The 24039-nt window shown below is 47.4% G+C and overlaps 1 protein-coding gene across 3 annotated transcripts in view; it reads right to left on the bottom strand.

Moving 5' to 3' along the window:
- GUK1 (guanylate kinase 1) overlaps nucleotides 1–22016 on the bottom strand; it is a 39501-nt gene extending 17485 nt beyond the window's left edge. For 2 of the 3 annotated variants that reach the window (XM_074985294.1, XM_074985296.1), the window contains exons 1-2: nucleotides 21892–22016; nucleotides 1371–1484 (exon numbers count right to left, since the gene is read on the bottom strand). In XM_074985294.1, the coding sequence (XP_074841395.1) occupies nucleotides 1371–1484; nucleotides 21892–21928 (151 nt within the window). In that variant the 5' untranslated portion in view covers nucleotides 21929–22016. Of the gene's footprint in view, nucleotides 1–1370; nucleotides 1485–1863; nucleotides 1924–21891 lie in introns of those variants that run through there. The other variant, XM_074985295.1, reaches the window with a different exon arrangement.
- Nucleotides 22017–24039: the final 2023 nt, after the last annotated feature.

Raw genomic sequence — 24039 nt, 5'->3', positions numbered from 1 at the left:
CAATAGCAGGCGTGGCAACCTATTGCAAAAGAGTTCCTAGTCTGGGGAAGCTGTACTCAGAGAAAGGACCTTATCAGATTCCAATCAACCTCTGAGGAATCCGGCTGTAAGGCGTAACCCAGCAGAAAGATTGCCTGCAAAGGACATGGACAGGCAATCTGCTCATGTGACAGATTCCATTTCATGGGTGCTTCCTCACAGGGAGGAACAATGGAATTCCCTCCACAGGGGCAAGGGTGTAAGAGGCCCCGGAGAGTTCCTCCATCTTGGTCTTCAATCCAGCTCATCGCTCTGCTATGAACTGAGCCCAGAAGGTTTGCTGACCCATCCTAACGAAAGAAGTACTCCAGAGACTTGTAAGATAGCAGCTTCTTCCACCTGCTGCAAGCCTGCATCATGTCACGTGACTGAAATGACTGGTTTAGTGCTGGTGGCGACACATGCTGGACTGAGAGCCCTCGAGAGCAAACGCAGGATGTGCAGCAGTAGAACTTTGCGATTGGTGTGCGCAATTTGATTGCTTTAATAATTTTACTCTCAACCTAGTCTTTATTAATAAACCTTTAGATTCTAAAGGAGTGGCCCAGCACACTCATTTGGGTGAGATCCAAGGTGTACATTGACCTGAAAACGTGGGCTGGTCCTTTCGGACTCGAAGAGCCTGTTTGAATTTGGTGAGATTGGTTTACATAACCTCTCATCTTTGTAAGGAGAGATGCTGGATGTGGCACAAGGGAAGCTGAAGTCTGCAAGGGAGTTGCTTGTGTGACTTCTTGCTGGCCAGCGTGGCAACAGATGTATTTTTTGTGACTGGTTTGGCACCTTATAATGCACGACCCCAGTCCAGGGCTGTAAGCAGTCCTGTTTTAAGCAATTTGCTCTGGTTTGGTCCTCTCAGCTGTGCCCGGAAAAAGCTCTACTGTTACAGTTGTGTAAAGGATATAAGTCACAAGTTTGTAAGGAAGGCCCTGCTCTAGGGCTTTGTAACTTCAAAGACAAACCACAAGAAGGGACGAGTCTGAACAACATCCATTGCATGCTGCGTTAGGGGTAGCCTGGAGAAGGAGGGCTTGAAGGTGCAATTCTAACGATGTTGCTGCAGATATATCCATTTACAGCAGCAGTAAAACACGGCCAAAGCCACATAAAAACACTTCCTAGCACACGAGCTAAGATAGATCCATTAGCCCCAAACCACCACTGCTAACCTGTCATTTTTATAAGTTGGGGTCTAACTATGTGCAAAACTCCCAGTGAAGTCCCAGCTCTGCATGTGCAGCCGCTGTGCAGTCAGGCTGTTATTAAGCTTTGGTTTCACTTTTCAAGAGCGAAGCTTCCCTATCCCCCCCTTCTCACCCACAAATACTCACGAGAGACGCTGAAGCCAAAGACGTTGCCATAGTCTTTCAGCAGCATCTTTAAGAGAGTGCTCTTTCCTGCACCTGATGGGCCACTCAGAACTACCGGTCTTGGTCCCGTCATGGCTGCAGAGGTGAAAAACACGCCTCTTGGTTACAAACAGGCAGAGCCAGAAGAAATGCCAGCTTGAGGTTGCAGCAGCTGCCCCATGCAGAGGGAATGCTTTCGGTTCATTGTTTTCGCTCACAAGCCACTGCAGCCAACTAGGCACTGCTCAGCAAACAAAAGGCACCGCCTATGGGAGGAGAAGGGGTAGCAGAGGAAACAGCAGCTGCAGAATGGAGATGAAATATGAAATCAATCAATCAAACGCTTATGTCACGTGACTGAAATGACTGGTTTAGTGCTGGTGGCGACACATGCTGGACTGAGAGCCCTCGAGAGCAAACGCAGGATGTGCAGCAGTAGAACCAAGATTTCCTCCCGCTGAGCCTCAGCCCTTACCTGGAGGGACCATCCCCAGGCCACACGGAGCTCAGTTCTCCAGGATCCAGACAGTTATGGCCCCTCTACTGGGACTGCTAACAAGAGCGACAGTTAGTGGCAAGTGGCGAGCGGATGCCTTGTGGGGTGGGCACGTACCCTCAAGGAACTGAACTGAGATCAAACTCACTTCACATAGTCCCCCGGGCAGCATTCATCAGCTGGCTGCCAGCGCCTACCAAGCTGGGCAGGATTCGAGCACAAGTACCCATTCTTATGACCCGTCCCTTGAGCTAGTCAGTCCCAAGGGAGGGGACTTTTTCTAAACAGAAAAGCGATAGCATCCAAAGTTTGCAGGACACAGTAAAGAAGCAAGTCTACAGGAGTATTTGGTTTGCGTTCTCAGGAGACCCTTTTATACTTAATTGTTGGGCCAAACCAGGCCCCTCACCCACCCAGTGCACATACAGGTTATATAAATCTCTCATCACAATGTAACAGCTTGTATGTACCCAATGTAACATTGTCCACCCAGGTGTTTAACAATGGTAACCAAACCCACCTGCACTGCAAGGTCTCTAAGAGGTGACGCTTCCAAAGACCCAGTTTTGCTCATTTTTAACCCAGTTTTCACTCAGGCCAGTAGAATCAGCACTTCCTGATGTAAGCGGCACACAGGTAAGAAACATGCATTAGAGGTGGCTCAGGAGGGAGGCGGGAAGAGAATCCCATTCTGCCACAAAAACATTGAGTCACAAGGCCAGCGAGGTAAAAGATGGGCAAATGACCCAGCCCCTGTGAATGCTGCCCCTGAACTTTCCTGGTGAACAAGCTGCACGGCTCATTTCCAAGAGAACAACGCCTCACGAGACAGGCACGTCTTGGGAGGCTGAACTCCCCCTGCTGGGCCCACTTGAAATCCTGCCCAGGTTGGTAGTGACTGAAAAGCCATTACCCTCCGACAGCCGCTCAGTGGACAGTGACCCACATAACCCTCCCTCCACTATAAGCAGTTGAAGATCTCTGCAGAGGATGGAAAGGGCCAGGACGTGCAACACCCCCCTTGCTAGCATTGGCCCTTCCAGATACAACCAGAGGCACTGTGGCGGGGCAATCCACCTCTCCTTGGCTGGGTGAGGCCCTCCGCCTCCACCGTGGTCGGAGCTGTGCTTTTATCGGGACTGAGTTTACACGAAAGCTGACAAGCAAAGCACATGAACATGCTGCAGCTTTGGAATACAGCCTTGGGGGTGCAAACACCCCCCAGTGTGTGTCCCTCCAGTGCTTAGGCCACACAAGCGTCTACTGCAGTGACAAGGTAGAGGAATTACTCACGCTTTAGCTCCCCCAGTAAAAGCTCCTGCACCCAAGATCACAGGTTCAAACCCCAGTGATGTCTTTCCCTAACTAAATGGGAACACTCCCACCCTCATTATTCTTCCCTCTCCCCCGACCTCCCCCCAGTAAAACCCCAAGGTACATTCCAATCTCCAAATGCCCTCTCTCTGCAATCCCTGCCTCTTGCAGCTCAGCACCGGCAGGCAGCTCTCGGCTAGGGCCATGCTCTCATGCAGAGTACAGGGGAGAGGGCTGTTTCAGACAGATGACAAAACTGGGTGAGTTTTTAAAGCGTTAAATAAAGCCTCTCCATGGGCGGCCAGTAGCAGACGGGCTCTCCAGCCTCTTCTCGCACGTCGCAGTACTGAATTCTCAGCCTCGGTGCTCTTCTTCCCTCCACAGGTGAGCCGAGCTCAGGCTCTGAGCTGGAAGATATGCAGCTCCTCAACCCAATCCCATTATGACACGGCCTTGCTGCCAGACCTTGGAACAGACACAACCTACCGGCGACTGGGGGGAGGGGGAGGCGGGTTCATTTGCACACTTGGCTGGGGGGTGTGGTGAGTTAATACTTAGCTAATGCTCACGCAGGTGAATGGCATCCTGCCCGCGCACGCAGTGCACCCCAGGGACACCACCCTGCACCAGTAACCTAGTAACAGCTGCTGGCTGAGGAAGATTTGGTAGGTCTCATCTCACACCTGTGCAGAGACACAACGTGTGATGCATGGAGCTACCACAGGCTTTTCTGACCACGTACTTTTCTGCAGGCAGGCAGAGCTCCTGGAGTGCCTTTTCCGCCTCAGCAGTGGGGTACTCCATTTGAGACAGAGCTCGGCAGGTAGACCCTATAAAGCCCTTTTACAACAGCCCTACACTCAGCACAGCCACTTCCAGAATTCCCTCCGGTCACACACGCACTCCAGACTCACCCTCCGTGACACCATGGACTCGGGGCAGGTGGCACTGAGCAGGCGGGATACTTGCGTGTCCCTAACTCTAATGGAAAGCTCCACATGCCAGCTAGATACCAGATGCATAAATCTAGCCAGTTCCAAAGCCAGCACATGATTCCTGCGTGGGATACCTTGCATTACCAGACACTTGCCTGGCAACTGCTAAACTATGTCTGCGTAAGTGAGAGGTGAGGAGAACAGTTCCGCTATTGAGGGGACCCTTCCCGGCTTCTACACTACCCCGGTAACATGGGTCAGAGAAAAGATCCGAGTCCCTGCTCCCATCTCCTTTGCAAGAGGCCTTGCTGCCCTTGAGGGCTCCTTTCTGCTCTCCTGTGGAACAGAGTCCTTGTAACCCTGACAACGTTGGGCCCAGGATTCCAGGGAGGCTTGAACCCCACCAACCTTGTGGGCCTGAGGGCCGAGGCTTGGTGACCCCATTCCAGGTGCTCTCCCTACACAGGACACTTCCCTGACCCACTGATCATTGCGTACAGCTCACTGCAAATACAGTGCATTGCACAGCAATCAGTCCATGTTAAACAAAGAATAAGGTGAAAAGGGGACGATTGAAGGAAACCCATCGCCCCGCTCTGGGGCAGGCGACATCAGAAATTGCATCCCTGGAATGTCAGGCAGGTCGGTCTGTTCCTTGTAGGTCCCAGGCCTCCTGCCCAGGCCTTCGCTGTGCTGCAGGGATGCTGCAGGTCAGACACTTGATCTGATGCTGGGCACACACCTTCAGGCTCTCAGTGGCAGGACCCTTCTCACCAGCTTCCCAGTTGGGGTTACAATTGCTCTCCAAGTCTGGCCTGAGAGGCCTCTTGTCTGCTTGTGTCTCGCTGGGCAGGGCCCTCTGCTCTGAGCCTCCCTCTATCTCCCTAAGCTGCTCACTGCACCCAGTCCGGAGGGTTCCAGCCCCAACGCCATGCTCTGCCGCTCTGCCTTCGGCTCCCAGGCTGCCTCCCTGGCGCCTCTGGCTCTGCGGCTGCAGCCTTGCTCCCAGCACAGGATCTGCTCTCTTGGCTGCGTCTCCGGCACTGGGGCTGAAGCCCTAGCCCCAGCATAGGTTTGCTCTCCGTGCTGTGTTTCTGGCTCGGCTGGGCCCCCAGCTCAGCTATGGTGCTTCTCTCTCCTTAGCTCAGCTCCATGCTGTTTGACCCAGCTAAGTCCAAATCACACGGAGGACGCCCCACCCCCAGCCTTCTGACCTCCTGATTAGGCTGCCCAGCCTGTCAATCAGACTAACCTGGAGCAATGGCCTCTTCCTATTGCTCCTGGGGGTCTGCCGCTCTCAGGGTCCTGATTTCTCACGGAACCTTCTCCTCCTTTTGTAACGGGAGAGGCAGCCAGAACCCCCTACTGAATTTCAGTAAGAGGCTAACAGTCCCCTTACATATGCAATAAAGAAGGGACCTTTTATATAAAAAGTTAGTCTTGTATGCACAGGATTCTAGCACCGCCAATGTATTCTATTACAAAAGAACTCCCAAGATCTTAATTCAAAGCACTAGTCAAGTAGGGACTGCACCCATTTTACTCTTATATAAACAGAAACTCAAAAGGGAAGAGACATTAGGTTTATTAATTCATTGCCCAGGATTTGGTCCCTACAGGAAATCATTAGTGTTTTGTCCTAGCTAGTTTCTATCACCTCCCTTGGGATATACATCCAGGGTTTAACAAAGCTGCAGTTTAGAAAGCTTTTCCTCATATTCAACCTACATTGTCTTTAGTCTTTGGTACAGTGGCCGCTAAACTTCAAAACTGACCAAAGTGGAGAAAATGCATTCCTGTTCGCTTACCAACTGCTGAAAAGGCAACATGATCTCAATGGTTTGAGCAGAGGAATAAGGTGTCCCGAGTTCTATTCCCAGCTCTGCTAACTCACTGGGTAAATGTGCACAAGTCTGTGGGTGTGGGTGTGGGTGTGGGCGTGTGTGAGAGAGAGAGAGAGAGAATGTCAACTTTTCCATCCAGAAAACAAGGCTAACTGCTAAATGACAAGGTCATGACAAGTCTGAATTCAAATGCTTTTAAAAGTAATAAGGTTAGACAAAGTAATTCTCCAGATCTGAAGAAGTGGGTCTCTCTTGTGGAAGTTCACCACCTAATAATTAATAGTGTTATAGCCTTTCAGGTGCTACAGGACTGCTTGCTCTGTCTGTGAAGACACAGGCTAACATGGCTGCCTCCCTAAGGTTAGGTAAATGCAAATTATTATTACTGCAGCTATTTCCTCAGCCTCCCAAAAGCTGAAGAGTAATGAAGACTACACTGATGCTACAAACCTTACAGTGCTACAGTTGTGCCACCGCAGCTGTGCTGCAGTCAGTCTCCCAGGTAGCCACTCTACACTGATTGGAGAGACTTCTCACACCAGCATAATTAAATCACGCCTAACACACACCCTGACCAACTAAAGTGCAAGTAGAGATGTCGCCTAAGTGATTTTTATTTATACTGCCCAATGCCCTATCTTTATCTCACACAGATAGCATCTTCCCATTCTTGGTATATCTGCAAATCATTAAGGGGAAGGTGTCCAAAAGTGATGCTCAAATGCTATTGTGGATCTTTGTCACTTATCTAGGCATTAATAATTCCCTCTGCACCACAGAGAGTCTGCAAGCGAACAAGAATTCCTTAGCCTGCCTGAAACACAGAGCTCCGTACCCTCCTACTTATATACACCAGTCAGGAGCACTTGGGTATTTTTCATTCTTGCTCTTAAGTTTTCTTTTCTTGCTTCACATTTCTCTTCCTATCCCTTAACAGCCACTAAGAGGAATGGGAAGTTTAAAGCAATAAAAATTTGTTACAGTAACTGTTCTCTATTCAAATCAGATCCGCAAAGGAGACAGAGTGGTTGTTTTAATAGCGCTGGTGTATTCACAGTGCTCCCCAATTAATGCCTTACCTTTTACTTTAATGCTGTTTCAGTAAAAGTAGGAAATCCAACTCTTTGTAACAGCAACAAACTGATAATGTGATCAAGCAGGCAGAAAGCTGAGCTATTTGTGAACCCTCTAAATCCTTAATTACAGTTCTCCATCTTAAAAGAGCCAATGAGAATTCTTCATTGATCTTTAATCTTCTCCTGTGGTTTCTTCCACTCACTTGCTATTCTTATAGCTAAATCTCCAGACATGCCTGGGTAACACTCTGGTAAATGCAGGCATAAGTCCTCCACATCAAAGCATACTCTGGCTTTTAAGAGATGGAAAAGGACCAACTTGGGTGACTGTTTATACATAACTGATCTGAAATACTACACATCCACAAAAAGAACATCTTAGCAGCAAAGATATGATTATCTACAAAAACAAGTACAACAGGGAAAGGGTTTGCTATTTAATTCAAGGTAAAAGGAGGAAATCTGAGCTAACTTTGACTGCGCTCTCAAAGCTGAGCTCTCCAGCATAGCTGTAAAAAGACATTGTGTATGTGGAAACGTTGGTGATCAGAGCTTCATTTTATCTATACATTTCTCCATAGGTATCACAGTTACTACTACTGTGCAAGGCCAGGTTGTAATCTCAGTTACACACCGCTGAGTTTAGTTTTGCACTGGTGTAACACAGACTCTGCCTCTACAAACACACAAGAATACAGTAGAGTGCCCTGCTTAGTGCTGTAGGGAATATAGCTGCTAGATTCCAAGTCCAGCAGACACAGGAAGTTATTTTTGTAACCTAGCTTGAGTCACGACCTTGATCCTCACCATGCTGCTACTGATTTTTAAATGTTTCTTGTCATTCACCATTTCTATTTTCACCCATGTGATAATACCAATTGCCACAGGCTGCTCCTTCTGATGCCTGTATTTCATTGCAAGTTTCAGAAATGTCACCAAAAAAACGTTTGCAAGCCACAAAGAGGGCCCATGCCTACAGCCCAGTCTCCTGGCTGGAGAAATGCCTCTGCACAAGGATGTAGCTAGCACAGTTTGGTGCTACAATGAGGACAACATATATATAATTATATAAAAGAACGACACCTATCCTAGCCAATATGGTGCTCAGCTCGTAAAATGTATGAACATTCTGGTAACAGTTACCAATATGGCTTTGTCAATAGCATGATTTGTAACTCAGCTGAGTGTCACAAAGGAAAAAGGTCTGTGCTGAAACAGGGGAAACAATATGTCTTCAGAGAAACCCAGGCATATTAATAGCGCTCTGGTAAGTAACTGCTTTCTAACTTCCTGAAGGCTTATTTTTAGTCTAACTCTGTTAGACAACAAGCCAGACAACAGTAAGCTCGGCCAGGAAGATTTAATTCCTGTATTGCCATGTTTCTCAGTGGACTGAGTAAGCCTGGTCTGATTACAGCTGCAAGTAAAACTCTTTGGGTGGTAATGGAATGCAGAGATTTTGACCCGTACATCAGTAGCTCCAGTCCAGCCCACATTGGCAGAAACTGAAAAAGCTGTTACCATCTAGCAGCAGTTTCATGGCCTCCGTAAACCAAGTATGATGGTCTCAGTCTAGATCCCAGCACACAGGGGCCCTCAACAAAAAAAACACCAACACCACCAATTCCCCTCATCATCAGCTGCACAGACATTAACGCCAACAGAGATCTTTATGATTTTCTAGTCCGATTTCTTACAGAATACAAACCATGTAATTTCACCCCGTGAATGCTGCATTTAGCCCTCAATTTCAGGAAGAGCTACAGTATTTTTTTGAAGACATCCAAAAGCAGTATAAAGGCCTGAGACTGATGAAGTCATGAGGACTATGCTATTTTAATTTCTTAGAGATGGTTTGTTTCAGTGGTAAAAGATTCTATTGGTGCTGTTTGTCCAGTCCTTTGTTCGATGTTTGGTCTGCAGCTAAATAAATACAAGGCACCAGGCCTAAAGCTAGGCTCCTAAACTCACGTTAAGGTCAGTCTCCAGAATTGTTAACCTAGCACCTCTTTCCAGCACAAAAATTGGTCCTGAAATTTAATCAAAGAGGTCTGGTTTGAGTGCAGCAAGTAACTTTTATGTGGCTACACTGGAGTGACACTTAGACGCATATTAAACTAAATACTCAGTATATTATCCTTTTCTACAGGAAAAGAAATAGGAGTCACTACACAGGCTGGCCACACAGTGGAATTACACTGTTGCAACAAAATAATTTGGGAATTATAAAAATATCTCACCTGCCCTTATAAGAGAACACAAACACAGGCACATCCATTGGCCTCTGAGCTGTTATCAAATCTTTGTACACTGAGGGTACAATCATGATTGGGGTTTTTAGGGGTCATTGTAATAAAAAGGTCAATTGCTGAGCTTTCAGACTCAATTTCTGGCAACAGACAGCTGGTAGGACAAAAGTGGTCTGGAAACATGAATATATTCCAAGAGTAATATTTTCTTGTTTGAAATGGAAAAATAAGCCTAATTCGGTGTTTTCAAGAAAATTCTAAAGCCACGTCCTTCAGACTTCGGTGAAAGTTCACTAGCAACAGCATTTTCCTAAGTCAATTCTGCACCACAATATTGAACAAAAGAGAAAGAAAGCAGCATCTAAGCCAGGACAAACATCTGACTTAAAATAATCAGTCCTTTAAATATTAAAAACCCACCAGCTTTTTTCTTTGCCTTTTCTTTTTTTTCCCCCTTTTCAGACAACTCCATGAAAAAAAAAACAAAAACAAAACTGATCTTACCAGGAACTTCCCCGAGTGAGCTTTTGGCATCATTGCCTGCGAAGATTAGGGTTGCCAGGAGGAATTTGATACACAGCTAGAGGTCAATGCATGCTGGTTATTTGCATCAAATCTGAGAAGGAGCAAACCACCACAGAAACTTGGAATGCATGGAAGTACAGTTGGCACATACGTTCCCACCCAGGCATTGGTTCCCCAATGTACACTGGGGTGTTGCTAGCAGGATGGAAGGCACAAGGCAATGCACAGTGTAACAACACATGATATGATGCAACACCAAAGCTGAGCTGATTGAAGTCACAAGTTTTCTTGCTACCATTCAACCCCAATGCTGTCCCTCACACATACATATGGGTTCATTAATGGCAAATGAATAGAGAAAAACTCTGCAGGATGTGCGCTCCAGCTCCCGCCAGTTCATCCCTCACCACTCAATGCAGATCAGCCCTGGACTACTTGGCGCCACCTTAATCAACTTTCAATGGAGCTGACCTGTCTAGAGATGCAGTGATGAAGCCGAACTACATCGCTGGCCCCCCGAGACCTCCGACTGCAGGAAAGAGCCTCGAAATAAATACCTACTGGAATGCTGGCTGCTGAAGCCCAAATGTCTTCCAGTGACCTGGTACACTGCAATGGTCTGGCGATCCCATGCGCCTGGATGGGCCCAGAAGCAGCATGCGGACGTGACAAGAAGATGGGTATTCGAGCGCATTAGCTATTCAGAAGTCAGATCGGGGTTTGGGGACGTGGTGTGATGACCTTCACAAGCTCTGAACAGTGCCATTTCACACAACAATGCATTCAGATAACAATACTCACTGGACAACGTTAGACTATGCAACATACCCCTGAAGTAATATATCTTGGATTCTCCAAAACCACCCCACTCACTGTCCTCTGCCATGAAATGTCCAAACAGTAGAGCATTCCAAGGTGTTTAGTATCGAAATGAATGCATGTGATATTGTTCCCAAATGTTCAATGTGCCACAGCTTCATTCTGGTTCATGGTAACCAGCAAGTAGTTGAAGCTTTCAGTACACAGCCTTTCCTCTCCCCATCTTCTGAGCAAGAATGACTAAAGGTATGCATTCAGTTAATTACTATTGAAGACCACTGATCTCGATTATCCCTGATAGATGTCTATCTAACGTGCTCTCAAATATCTCCAATGATGGAGATTCCACAACCTCCCTAGGCAATAAAAAAATTGTGTTATTAACATGAGAAGTCGCTTGACATGAAACTGCAGGAGAAAACTAATAAAGGATTGTTACTGGCTGTCACATTGTGTTTACATTACGTTTACTCATCATACAAGACTGGCACCTTGGACAGCATGGGTCACTATATTAAACAACACAAATTCAGACAACCTGCAGGTGCCACTCATCAAAACCCACATAGGTAAAGATGTTTGGATTTTCTTTCGTGAGCAGGATCTACCAATACTGGTTTAAGGGACTGATTCTGCATCTCTGAATTCACACAAGGGAGTGCTCCACAGGCAGAATCCCAAAACTATTTTGGGTAACCCTGGCTGTGTCTACATTACCACCCTCCTTTGAAGGAAGGATGGTAATGAGGTTGTTCGGAGTTTACTAATGAAGTGCTGCCGTGCACTTCATTAGTAAACTACAAACAGCCTCATTACCATCCTTCCTTCAAAGGAAGATGGTAATGCAGACACAGACGCTGAGACACTTATGAAAAACAAGCAGATTGTTTTATCTCTGTTCTTCTATTGAATTTTTAAACTGCCATGATTGTTAATATATTTTACCTGATTTAACCTCTCAAAAACATTTATTTTTCTTAGTAATAAATCTTCAGCTAATATACTAGAGAAATTGACTGTCCTGTTGCTTTTGGTGTGACATCAAGAGTATCCACCGACCTGATATGAGTGACAGACTCTCTGGGGTTGGGTGTAACCTCATGTGAGGTTATATTTGGTGCAGTGGCCAATACCACAAAGTTCCCTTTGTCTGGGTGGCAAGGTAGGCTGGAGAAGCTAAAGGAACCATTCGTGACGTCATGGTAAGACTAACAAAGCAATCCAGGAGAGCACATTTGTTTCTAGCTTGATTAAATTGATCATAGAACATACAACCAGTTTGCAGCATCTGCCCTGTTTCTGACCCAAACTGGCACTGAAGTGACGCACAACTATGAGAAAACATGACAGAACATTCAACTGAGTCCTGGTATTTTGGAGATGTGCCTGGCATATGAGTGTTCTTCTCCCTTCAGCAAGCATGTTAATGGGCAGCATAAATAAATGCCTCTAAGACAGGTGATGAACATTTCACATACCTCCAAGCAGACTTCCACTGGAGTACTCTATGGTCATGGACAAACTGGAGTGCACTTTCTGGACAGCCACGGCGCAGAAAGAGTTCGACAAAATTACAGGCTGAAAGTCCCTCGTCTGGCATTCTCTCAACTGGCAACATCCCTCGTCCGGCAGGAGGATGGATGCTGTTGGACCAGAGAGTAACCATGGGACCCCTGCAGCCCCATGGCTGGGAGCCAGCTGGGGCACAGAGCCCTGCCAGCAGACCCACAGCCGTGGGGACTGCTGCAAGATGGCAGGGAGCTTGGCAGCCCTGTAGGAATGTGGGCCACACCTCCACATCCAGCAAATCCCATCATCTGGGACCACTCATGTCCTGAGGGTACTGGATGAGGCAGATACAACCTGTAATACAGTAAACTCTTTCATATCCAGCAGCCTCAGCACCAGGAGGCTGCTGAATATTCAAATATTCTGGATAATCGAGAGCTATGCCTAGCAATGCACAGAACTAAACAAAAACAAGATTAGGTTTTAAGAAACAAACAAAAATGCACGCAGAGTACTTTATTCACGAACGGTAATATTCTACACTATATACATACTGCATTTGCTGTATTTCTGTGTATTTACTTTCGCTGCACTGTACTTATGGAAAATGTAACTAACTTTGACTCATGGTTAAAATGCGAGTTATTTCAGAGTTCTGGAGAACAGAATGCTGGATGCAAAGGAGCCCCCCGTACTGACTAGCAGAGATCTGAAGAGAGGTGCTATAACGAAGCCATTTTAAGAACAGAAAAGAAGATCAAAGGACAGTTCCATAACCTCAAGAGAGGTTGCTGGATTAGACACCTCTAATCTCATTTCCTATTTTTAGCCTGTTCTGTATAAGCACCACATCAACACCATTCTAACCAATGAGACAGTCGGTAGGGCCAGCAAAGCTCGGAAAGCCAAACCAGTTGATATTTCAAATAACGCGGCAAAAAAGTAACCCATGTTTCACAATAGCCACGCGCTCAGTGGTTTTGGGCTTCCAAAAAATCGTAGCACAAAACATGGCACCTTTCCTTCAAGCTCAGCGCAATAACTGAAGAGTCAAACATCATAACGTGCTGTCGTCCAGAGGAAGGCTGTTTAGAGTATTGCAGAGCTATTGTAGAACAACAGTGCGCAGTTGCCAGCTCACGAGCTCAGGCTTGAGCTTCATTAGTATTCGGACAGCAGAATGGCCTGTGAGATATTTTAACCTTTTTTTCCTGGTGGCCTAAGAGGGAAGAACTAATCTACACTCATCTACGTTAACTTCTATCCCCCAAAAGGGATCAACCTATTCTAGACCAGGCGTTTTCCACCAGTGTGCCAAGAGAACTGTCCAAGTGTGCCACAAAATTGTCAATATCCTCTCACTACTTCTCTTTGTAGAGCCACATCAAGGAGAAATGCCAACGCCGCAGGAGCGCATTCATGCCAAGATGCAAATGCCTCAACAGGCTGGCGGGAGGCCCTCCCACCCTACCTCTCCATGCTGTGGCAAAGGAGGGAAGGCTGGAGCCTGTTGGAACTGGGACACTGTTTACATGCTCAGCCCTCCCCCCACCCCCAAGTAAAAAGCGGGTGTGCCTGTTACGGGAAAGGTTAGGAACCACTGGTCTAGACTTTCGTCAAACCACTTGAAAGCTGAGAATTTATACTGAGATCTCCCTAGCACAATGCTAATCAGTTAAATCACCCCCTCCAGACAGAACGATTGTTTGGAAGCAGTGATTGTAAAGCTAAAGGACTTGTGAAATACCACTGAGCAGCGTTCGCTACCAGCTGAGCGCTTGGTCAGCCCCACCTCCGCCACCAGGAGATTCAGGCGGTGCCCACTGATTAGCAAAGCACCCACAACACCCAGAGCTGGCAGTATGTTTCTTCTAGGGGTGGTACACATCCACATGCCTCCCTGCACATAAAATTTATTCCACATATGGATGGAGAAAGTTAGAAGGAACACTGTCACTGAGTCAGCTACTCCAGAACAAACCTCCAACATCAGGATTGTATAATGTCAGAAAATTCAGTATGGGTTGATATTTGGTGTATTATGTTCCAGCACCTCCTTAAAACAAAAGTACGTCACCAATTTCTCAAAGAAGTTTCAGTTTCTTATGCAGTACAAAGGCAAAAACAAAGTAAAATATTTTTAAATTGTCAGTTCCAGGCACAATTTTTGCCATTTTTTTATGTCCAAAATTCCTGGTGTATCAGCAAAGAAAGTTTGCTTGAAAATGTATTCGCTAAAGGAAAAAACTAATATATAAAATTATATCCATATACACCTGCACACTCAGAGAGCACTTAATTGCTTCTTTCTTTCTGGTATTCCAATATGTTCTCAAGAGCTTTATGGGTAAAATACACGTTATCATAAAACACACAAGACTTTCTTAAGAGTTCTCTGAACAGCAAAGGAAAAATATTCAGAACAGAATGGCTAGGAGAACCATTAAAGCATCCTCCTGTCTTAAGACATAAGGAAGCCATGCTCAAGCCTTTGCTGGTCCTAAAGAAATTTATACTGATCTAGTTTCTTTCCCCGACTCCAAAAAAAAAAAAAAAAAGTGTTGCTAAGCCATCCCATAGTGGGAGATTCCTGCAGCGTAAGACCACTGATCTGATTACTTTCCTGCTTTCCACTTCACAGCCTTTCATTGCAACTATGCCATGATTTTAGCCATTGGCTGCTACCCCACGACCAGCCACAGTCAGAAACCACAACTCTACATCACATGCCAGCTTTCAATGGGTGTACAGTGGTCACTGCCAGGCTTATGAGACACAAGATAATGAACTTCCAGCCTATTAGGGGTTCTCTCAGCCTGGCTGTGCTTTCTCACACCTGGTCCAGGAGCATCATGGTTCTTGGACCCGTTTAATTTTCAATCCCTGCCAAAGGACAGAATTCCAAAAACAGTTTATTGTTTCAAATTTCTAACATGTGCAAGATAAGTGCTGCATGCTGTAACTTCTCCACTGTCAAAAATAACCTGTCGCATGAAACGCAGCACGAAGGCTCACACGGAGCGCTCCAAACGTGGCTACATACACACACATCAGGCCCTTACATTGTGCTAGGATGACTCTGACCATTTACACTCCCGGGTTGCTTTCGCCTGCTGTCACACACGCGCACCGGCCCTCCTCCATTGTGCTGTGTGTCCTAGCTGCACAGTACAGAGAATCTAAGCTGAGATCAGGCTTTGAGAAGTTTCACTTGGCTGCCAGAACACTGAACAGAAGATGAGCAGAACAGCACAGCAAGGGACGGCAACAAGAGAGTGTCCTGGAAAGGACCTTCCCGACGGGCACACGTTTTTTAAAAGCACTGTCTCCTTCCATCCCTCAAAGCAGCTGAAAGGGGACAGGAACATGGCAAAAACACATTACTGCTATTTGAGGGGAACTCATTGGACTATCACAGGGTTATTCTCTCGCTCTGCTAGACGCATATTAGAAAGGGCCAGCCCAGCAGCACAGTGTTCTGTTATTCAGGGATCAGAGTCCAGCTCCTTCGTTCCCAGGTGATGCCAGGGCCGCATGCTTAATCAGCCCCTTGGCAGGAAGCAATGTCCTGTCTCTCTCCACAGGTCCCAAGGGAGCCTACAAGATCTGGAGGGAGAAGAATATGACGCACCAGGAAGGGTTCTAGGACTTTTACAAAGGGTGCTCCACGGCTCCCAAACCTATTCTATCATAGGACATCTCCCCCTTATATAGCAACGTGGGAGGGGCAGACTGGGTGGGGCACCTTGCACAGCAAGCTTTAATGTAAACTACTTTCCTGTGCCCCTTATCCAAGTTGTTTTAACACCAACAGACCTCGGGATCACTTGCTGGCAATCAGCCGAAAGGAAACAGACTTCAGAAGTCTGTCAATATGGAAGTAACTTTGTAGAGAGACTCAGAAAAGCTGAAGCAATGAGGAAGTTATCTGAACACCAGTCATCTGCAGATCACAGCATCCTTTCTAATTGGATCCCCTTACCTTGGGCCACATGATTTAAATGACGAAGTACAAAGAGGCCATTTACTCCACATTAAGATACAGTCTGATTCACAAAGGATATATAAACTCAGAATCACATAAATAATTACAAACGGATGGTGGTGCACATTCCTCACTGTACTTTCAGCTGGGATCTGCAGTAATTAGATATTGGCTGCTGCAGCTGTTTCTATGATGGGCTTAATTAAATCAATAAGGAAAAGAAATCCCCTCCTCTCAAGGTAAATGACAAAATAAAAGCATGAATAAGTAGTCAATTGCAACCTGAAAACTCCACATCACAGTAATTACTGCTTGGCACTGATGCTGTACATTCCATCTTCAAAGAAGCTTATAAACGAATGTCCATTAATCCTCAGAACCCTTATGTGCAGCAGGCATTGTAATTTCCCTTTCACCAATGTGGAAAGCTATGCCAAGCACTGGCTGACTTGCCCCAAGGTTACAGAGGAATCATCTAGGAACTATAAATCCAGTTCACAGTTCAGGTGTGCCGTGACTACCTACAAAATCCAGAGGGTTTGACTAAGGTCACTTCAGAAATCAATTGATTTCACCCAGTGAAAACCATTCCGGGGATGCAGTTTAATAAATTCATAGATGATTAAGCAGGAAGGGACCTCTCTGATCACCTAGTCTGGCCTACGACATAATCCAGGGCATACTTCAAAGAACCATAGAAATGCAGCACTCCGAAAGGACCTTGGGTGTCCAACCACCTGTACTGTGGCATAAGAAGGGCCACACTGGGCCAGAATAAAGGCCCATCTAGCCCAGTATCCTGTCTTCTGACAGTGGTCAATGCCAGGTGCCTAAGGAATGAGCAGAATAGGTAATCATCACGTGATCCACCCTTCCCAGCTCTGGCAAACAGGGGCTAGTGATACCATCCCTGCCCATCCTGGCTAACAGCTGTTGATGGACTCATCCTCCATGAATTTACCTAGCGGGACCAAGTAAACATAGATCATCTCTGATAGGCACTAGTCAAACTTCTTTTTAAAAGTTTCCAAACATGATCCCTGCTGGAAGCCTACTCCAGTGCTTAACTACCCTGACAGTTACATTTTTCTCCTCACCTCCATCTCCCTTGTTGCACGTTAATCCCATTGCTTCTTGTCCTACATTCAGTGTGCACGCAGAACAACAGGTTTCCAACATGGCAAGAGTTGTTATAAAGATGAAGGCAGATGGGTATCAGGTGCCCCTCTCAATCTTCTTTTCTCAGACTGAACACACACCCAGGTTTTATTAAATCTTTCCTCATAGATCAGGCTTTCCAAACATTTTACTTTTGTTGCTCTACTCTGGATACTTCCCCAGTTTGTCCACATCCTAACTAAATTGTGGTGTCCAATGTTGGACGTGGTACTCCAGCTGGGACCCTAACAGCGCTAAGTAGAGCAGGACAATGACATATGTCTTACATGCACCTTATATATGAACTCTCCTGTTACATCAGAAATAGCACAAGTCTTTTTGTAGCTGCATCACACGGACAACTCAGATTCAGTGTGTGGTCCAGTACAATCCGCAGAATCTCTTCAGCACTACCACCAGGTCCACATGCGTTCCCCATCTCGCACTTGTGCATTCGACGTGTTCTTCCTGAGCGAAGTACTTTACATTTGTTTTTATTGACTTTCACCTGCTTGATTTCACTCAAATTCCCTGATTTCCCAAGATTACTTTGCATTTTGAACCTGCCCTTCCAAACATTGCAGCTTGGTGTCACCTGCCAATTTTATAAGCACAGTCTCCACTCCATTATCGTGCCATTAACGAAAATACCGAATACCACCACATGCAGGACTAACTCCTGGGGAACCCCACTACATAAGCCTTCACAATTTGGACAAACCACTGAACTACTCTTCGAGTAATGTCTTTCAATAAATTGTGTTGTCACTTCATAGTAATGTCATCTAGACAATATCTTCTTATATCGGAGAGGGAGCCATGTTAGTCTGTATCTTCAAAAACAACAAGAAGTCCTGTGGCACCTTATAGTCTAACAGATATTTTGGAGCATAAGCTTTCATGGGCAAAGATCTGCTTCGCCAGATGCGTATTTTCTTAGTTCGCTTACGAGAATGTCATGAGGAACCATGTCAAAAGCCATACTAAAACCAAGCTCTCTCACATTGTCAGCTTCTCCCCAGCCACTAGATCAGTAATCATACCAAAAAAAATTGGTTTGGCTTGATTTGGTTTTGACAAATCCAGGACTACTATTCCTCACAACTCTATTAGCCTCCAGGTGCTGATAAATGGATCTATCATTTGCTTTAGTATCTTTCTATATATCAAAGACAGTCTGCCCAGTCTACAATTCCGCAGATTCCTATTTGTTCCCATTTTTAAAGCTGGGTACTATTACTGGATTACTTCCTGTTTGAATTAGAGCATGTCTCTTAAAAAACATTCAATCCTGATTTTAAAGTTTCCAGCAACGGAGACTCCCATACAACTACTATTTCCGATGGTTAATTACCCTATCGAAAATTTGCACCCTATTTCTAGCCTGAATTTATCTAGCTTCAACTTCCACACACAGATTGTGTTACTCTTTGTCTGCTAGACTGAAACCCCCTCACTTGCCTATGTGGGGAATGAATCTGATACATAAAGGGTGATAAGTCACCTCCTTAATCTTCTCATTGTTAAAATAAAGAACCTCTCACTCAAGGCATGTTTTCTAATACTTAAGAAATTGTTGCAGTTTTTTAATTTATCAGTATCTTTCTTGAACTGTGGAAGCCAAAACTGGACCCAATATTCCAGCAGCCATCTCCCCAGTGCCAGATACAAAGTATCCTCTCTATTCCCACCGGACACTTCTCTAATTATGCTGATCTTATTAGCCCTATTGGCCATAGCATCACACTAGGAGCTCAAGTTTTGCTGATTATCCAGCACAGCATCATAGAACCATAAAATTAGAAGGGACCGCAAGGGTCATCCAGTCTACCCGCAGCACCCAACAAGATGCAAGATTTGTTGTGTCTATACACCACATCATGAGACTCTCTAGAGGTGTGGTTATTTGGCTGGTGGAGCGTGGCTAGTTGGGTCCTGAACAATAAATATATTTTCAGAATAACGTGGCTAGTTACAGTGGGGGAGGTCTAGGTTGGATTTTAGAAAAAACTATTTCACCAGGAGGGTGGTGAAGCACTGGAATTTGTTTCCTAGAGAGGTGGCAGAATCTCCATCCCTAGTGGTTTTTAAGTTCCAGCTTGACAAAGTCCTGGCTGGGATGATCTAATAGGAGTTGGTCCTGCTTTGGCCAGGAGGCTGGACTTGATGACCGCCTGAGGTCTCTTCCATCTCTGGGATTCTATGATAGGTCACTTCAGAACTGGTTGGACATGGTTTTAGATTTCTTGCTAATGAGTTTAGCTCCTAAATGGGGCAAGACCAAGGGGGTCAGCACTAAAACCCCTCAATATAAACAGCCCCTCTAATAAAAATAAACTGAAAAAAGTCACACAGCCAGTTGTACAAAAATACCATCTCCCTCCTCTTCACACCACCAACAGCCTTTCCATCCTCAGCAGACCAATACCCAGAAACTATTGCAACTGGCAAAGAGCAATGGAATAAAATTTTCAGTGGCTGCCTCCTCTGTTCCTCATTAAACTTACAGTGGCACGGACAGCCTCAAATCTTGGTATGTGTTAGTGATGGTAAATGGTTAACATGGCTTCCCAGTGAATTTTGGCCATGGCCAGCAGTGCTGTGTCAGAGCAGCCACAGCCACAGAGGGGCCAACAGGCTGGGTGGCAGAACCCCACATGGACTGGGAAGCGAGCCAGGTTACAGGCCTCAATTTAAAATGGTTAACCTGTTAAGCGCTAGTGTTTACCCAATTAAGCACTTTAACATCCCTGGTATGTGCGACTATCTTTTATAATACTTTCCACCAACCCAGTTGGTAATACTGCCACAGTGTTTGAACCACAGTGAGGGGGAAGGAAGCCTCTCAGAAGGTCTCACAGCAATAGCATTACTGGAGTGGGAGAAGGCATGGAAGGGGAACAGTATGGAAATATGGCTGTAGCCAGGGACAGCCAAGCTACAGAAGGAAGACACAGTTAGGGTATCTATTTCATCCCTATATATTAATTGTCCCATGTTTTGCAATTTAAAAAAACATGAAGAATTTAACATGACACAAAGTTCAATGTTTGCTGCAACTGCATAAAAAGGTTTACAACCCATTTGGGAAATACACTGGTTTCCCCGAAGCACCAGTCTGCACCAAAGGGCTCCTCTTTAAAGCATGCGCTGATGGGTTATATTATATGCTTTATGTGCTAAACTATTATGCAGGTCACAAACTCTGTTCTCAAATGCAGACACCACTAACTCTGGGGGTGGGGTGGGAAGCAGCTCTACATTATAGTTTAAGTCTCAGGGGTTATACTAGTTAAGAATGTGCTGAGCCAAGAAGATTCTCCTCACACGAATGGTAAGGCTGTGAGGAAGTTTCTTCAACGGCCCTAGATGTTAAAATGGGTTCATTTCTATTCTGAACATGAATGCAACCATAAGCTGGTATAAAAAGGAAGTCTCACTCACGGGGGACATAGGGCTTCCTGGGACAGGGATTTTGGCTCCTTCCACTACAACTGTTGATACTGGTAATGCAGGGTATGCAATATGCAGTACTGGGTGCAAAGCCAAATCCCTGATCTCCTGCAGTCACTAAATATATATATATATATATATATATTACACATTTTTGTGAGTACAAGACATGATCCTTCCATCCTGATTCTCCATTAGACACACTGCTGTTGCTTCTCACTCCCCGCTCTGCACTGCAGGATCAGTCTTCTGTGCACAGCTAAAAAGAGACCCATATTTCCCTCTAAGGGGTGGCTACATTTTGGTGGTTGGGTCAGTGTTTGGATAGGGGATTCTCCTTCACTTCAACATATTAATCAGGTGTCAACAGTGCAGTATGAGACTGCCATGCCAAGTAGAAGCTTGTGGCGGCTAATATGCCCACACTGAGTCTGGCATCATCCATGCCCAGCCTGTAAAGCGCTTTGGGGTAGTATTGGGGAAGGGGAGGTACAGGGGGCTGTGGGAACAGGCGTTGGATGAAGAAGTGGGGAAGGGATACTATGAGAAGCTGGGGGAGCACCAATGGTGGATTTGTACGGAGGAGGCCATCAGGGGTCTGGGGAAGGGGTCTGGGTCAGCACTGGGGGAGTGGACGTAGCGGGTCTGGGGGAGCGGACGTAGCGGGTCTGAGGGAGTGCTAAGGATAGGAAGCAGAGGGGAAGCTGAGGCTGTAACGGAGAGAGAAGATACAGGGAACTGGGGTCCAGGATCACCGCTGGAGCTATACGGGGGGGGACATGCTGGGGATTTTATGGGGAGGGGAGTTGGGGCCGGAATGGGGAGAGGCCAGGCTGTAGGGGAGCCAGGACTATACAATGGGGTGCTGGGGATGTACGAAGCAGCACTGGGGCAGGAGGGGAGCCAGGGCCATACGGGCGGGAGGACGACTGGGGATCTTTGGGGGACACTGGGACAGGACTAGGGGAGCCGGGACCATACGGTGCTAGGGACACACAAGGGACGCTGGGGCTGGGCTGCGGACGCTGGGGGACACTGGGGCGGAACCCGGGCTCCGCTGGAAGCGATGGGACAGGACCGGGAGAGCCCGGGCTCGCTGCGGGGCACTAGCAAGAAGGGGCCAGGACCGCCCCCACTCACCTGCCACCGCCGCGCTGCACAGGCGCCGCCAACTCATGGGAGCGCCCCGCGCCGGGGAAACCTCCCACTACCACGCGTCACCGGTCGCAGCCCCACATGAGACAGGCCAGGCGGCGCGCTCTGGGGACGTAGCCGTGCGAGACGCCGTGTGATGACGTAGGAGGCGCGGGAGGGAACGAGGCGGCTGCCTGGCGACCTCCGGCCTGAGACTCTTCCGAGCCCGGGATTTAGTCACGTGAGTGGGAGCGCGCTCCCCGGAGGGCTAAACCATGGTGTAGGTGTGGGGGAGCAGCTGATGGGGTCGGGCCACTGTGTGAAGGGGGGCGCCGGCTGCAGGAGAGTAGCCCCGCCCTCCCCGTGCTGACCATGGCGAGGTGGGGATGGGGAGGAGCCGGACGAAGGACCAAACCATTATACAGGGGGGCGCCGGGCGGCTGGGAGCTGGGCTGAGGTGGGGTCTCCTGGGTGTGACGCACAACCCCAGCCCCACGCCAAAGGCCTCGCCTGGGGGTTCCCGGCCCGCGTCGCTGTGCGGTAAGGCTGGTGTCCCCCTCCCCCGCCGAGCACGTCCGGCTGCACCGGCCTTCCCCCGCGTGCCTCCCCCCCACCGCCCTAGGGATCCCCCCCCACCGCCTCAGCGCCCCCGTGCCCCACGGATCGCCCCGCCACCGCCTCGGCACCCCCGGGCCCATGGGTCCTCCCCCGTCCACCTCAGCGGCCCTCGTACCTCATTGATCCTTACCACCAACTCAGCCCCCCTCTGCGCCCCACGGATTGACCCCCCCCGCTGCCTCAGCCCCCCCCCCGCGCCCCACGCATTGACCCCCCCGTGCCTCACCGATCGCCCCCCTGCCGCCTCAGCCAGCCCCCCCCCCCAGGGCTGCCCCTACAACCACCTCAGCCCCCCTGTGTCCCATGGATTTCCCCCCCCAACTTCGTATTGCTCCCTCCATGACCCTACCCATGCCCATTGCTGCTGCGGCTTGTTCCTGCTGCTTATTTCCTTTGTCCTTGTAGATCTTTGTTTCCTGGTTTCGCACTGCTGGATGCTTTAGGATCCTGGGATTACACCTTAATCAATTAATCTCTCCCTGCAAGTGCAAGATAGATGCTCCTAGCACAGGATGTATCTGCTCTTAATCAGATAGGTTTTTGTACAGCGCCTTATGCAGTGGGGCTTGATCCTATTAGAAAACTTCAGGCACAGCTGCAGCACAAATCACACATGCTCATGGTGGTTGCCCTTAGCATGTGTGCGCTACATGTAGAACTGGGTCAGGGAGGCAAGGGCCAGGTAATAATGCAGTTATATGGGAGCATTAGGCAGCTTTGAGAGTCAGATAAGTGAAAAGCTATAGCAGTCTTAAGAGGATGCATGGGAGGTTAGCCAGGATCCTGCTAAACAGACAAGCCCTGAAAGGTTATAGGAAGGAGGATCCTTCCCAGAGAGCCCGGTTTGCAATATCTAAGGGTTAGATTAATTTGTATCTAAAATTCACCCAGCATCCTAGCTACTGAAACTTGAGATGGCATAGATTGGCTGAAGGGTTTTATAAGTGGAAAATACTGAGTCAAATTCATTCCTGTGATCACCCCATTGAAGACTTCAATAAGGGCTGAAATTTGCTCACTGTAATAAGGGGAGAAATAACCTCTTCATATACAAAGGTAGAGATCACTGTGTGAAGTACAGTAGGGTCTTAAGAGTCTCAAGCCTAAGATTGGCGAATTCGAGTATTTGCAAGCGGCTGCTTCCCCGGGCCTCCAGAGCATGGGGTGCCGGCAGTCACTGCTTCCTGGTGCTCCGGGGCAGAGAGCACTGGTAGCTGCTGCTTCCCAGGGATCTGGGCAGCAGCGCCTGTGGCTGCCGCTTTCCCGGGGCCCAGGCAGGGAGCACCAGCAGCCGGGCTCCAGGTGGGAGCCATATTTGTGAAATTCAGCATTCACAAGGGTTCTCAACACAGTAGGCATCCTTCAGTCTGCATAGACTATGGATCGCGCCCTTTAAAGTTTCAATTGAGGACTTCATCTACAGCGTCTATTGTGACTATAAAGACCCACATGAGAGTGACAGTCCTTGCTGCATCTCTTGCAGATGTAGTGGGTGTCTGGCAAGTCCTTATTGTGCTTTCTGTGCACTCGCTTCTC

This window comes from Carettochelys insculpta, chromosome 2 (genome assembly GCF_033958435.1).
Source record: "Carettochelys insculpta isolate YL-2023 chromosome 2, ASM3395843v1, whole genome shotgun sequence".
Taxonomy (NCBI): domain Eukaryota; kingdom Metazoa; phylum Chordata; order Testudines; family Carettochelyidae; genus Carettochelys; species Carettochelys insculpta.
The sequence above is the reverse complement of the archived record's forward strand: the minus strand, read 5'-3'. Positions and strand labels throughout refer to the sequence as shown.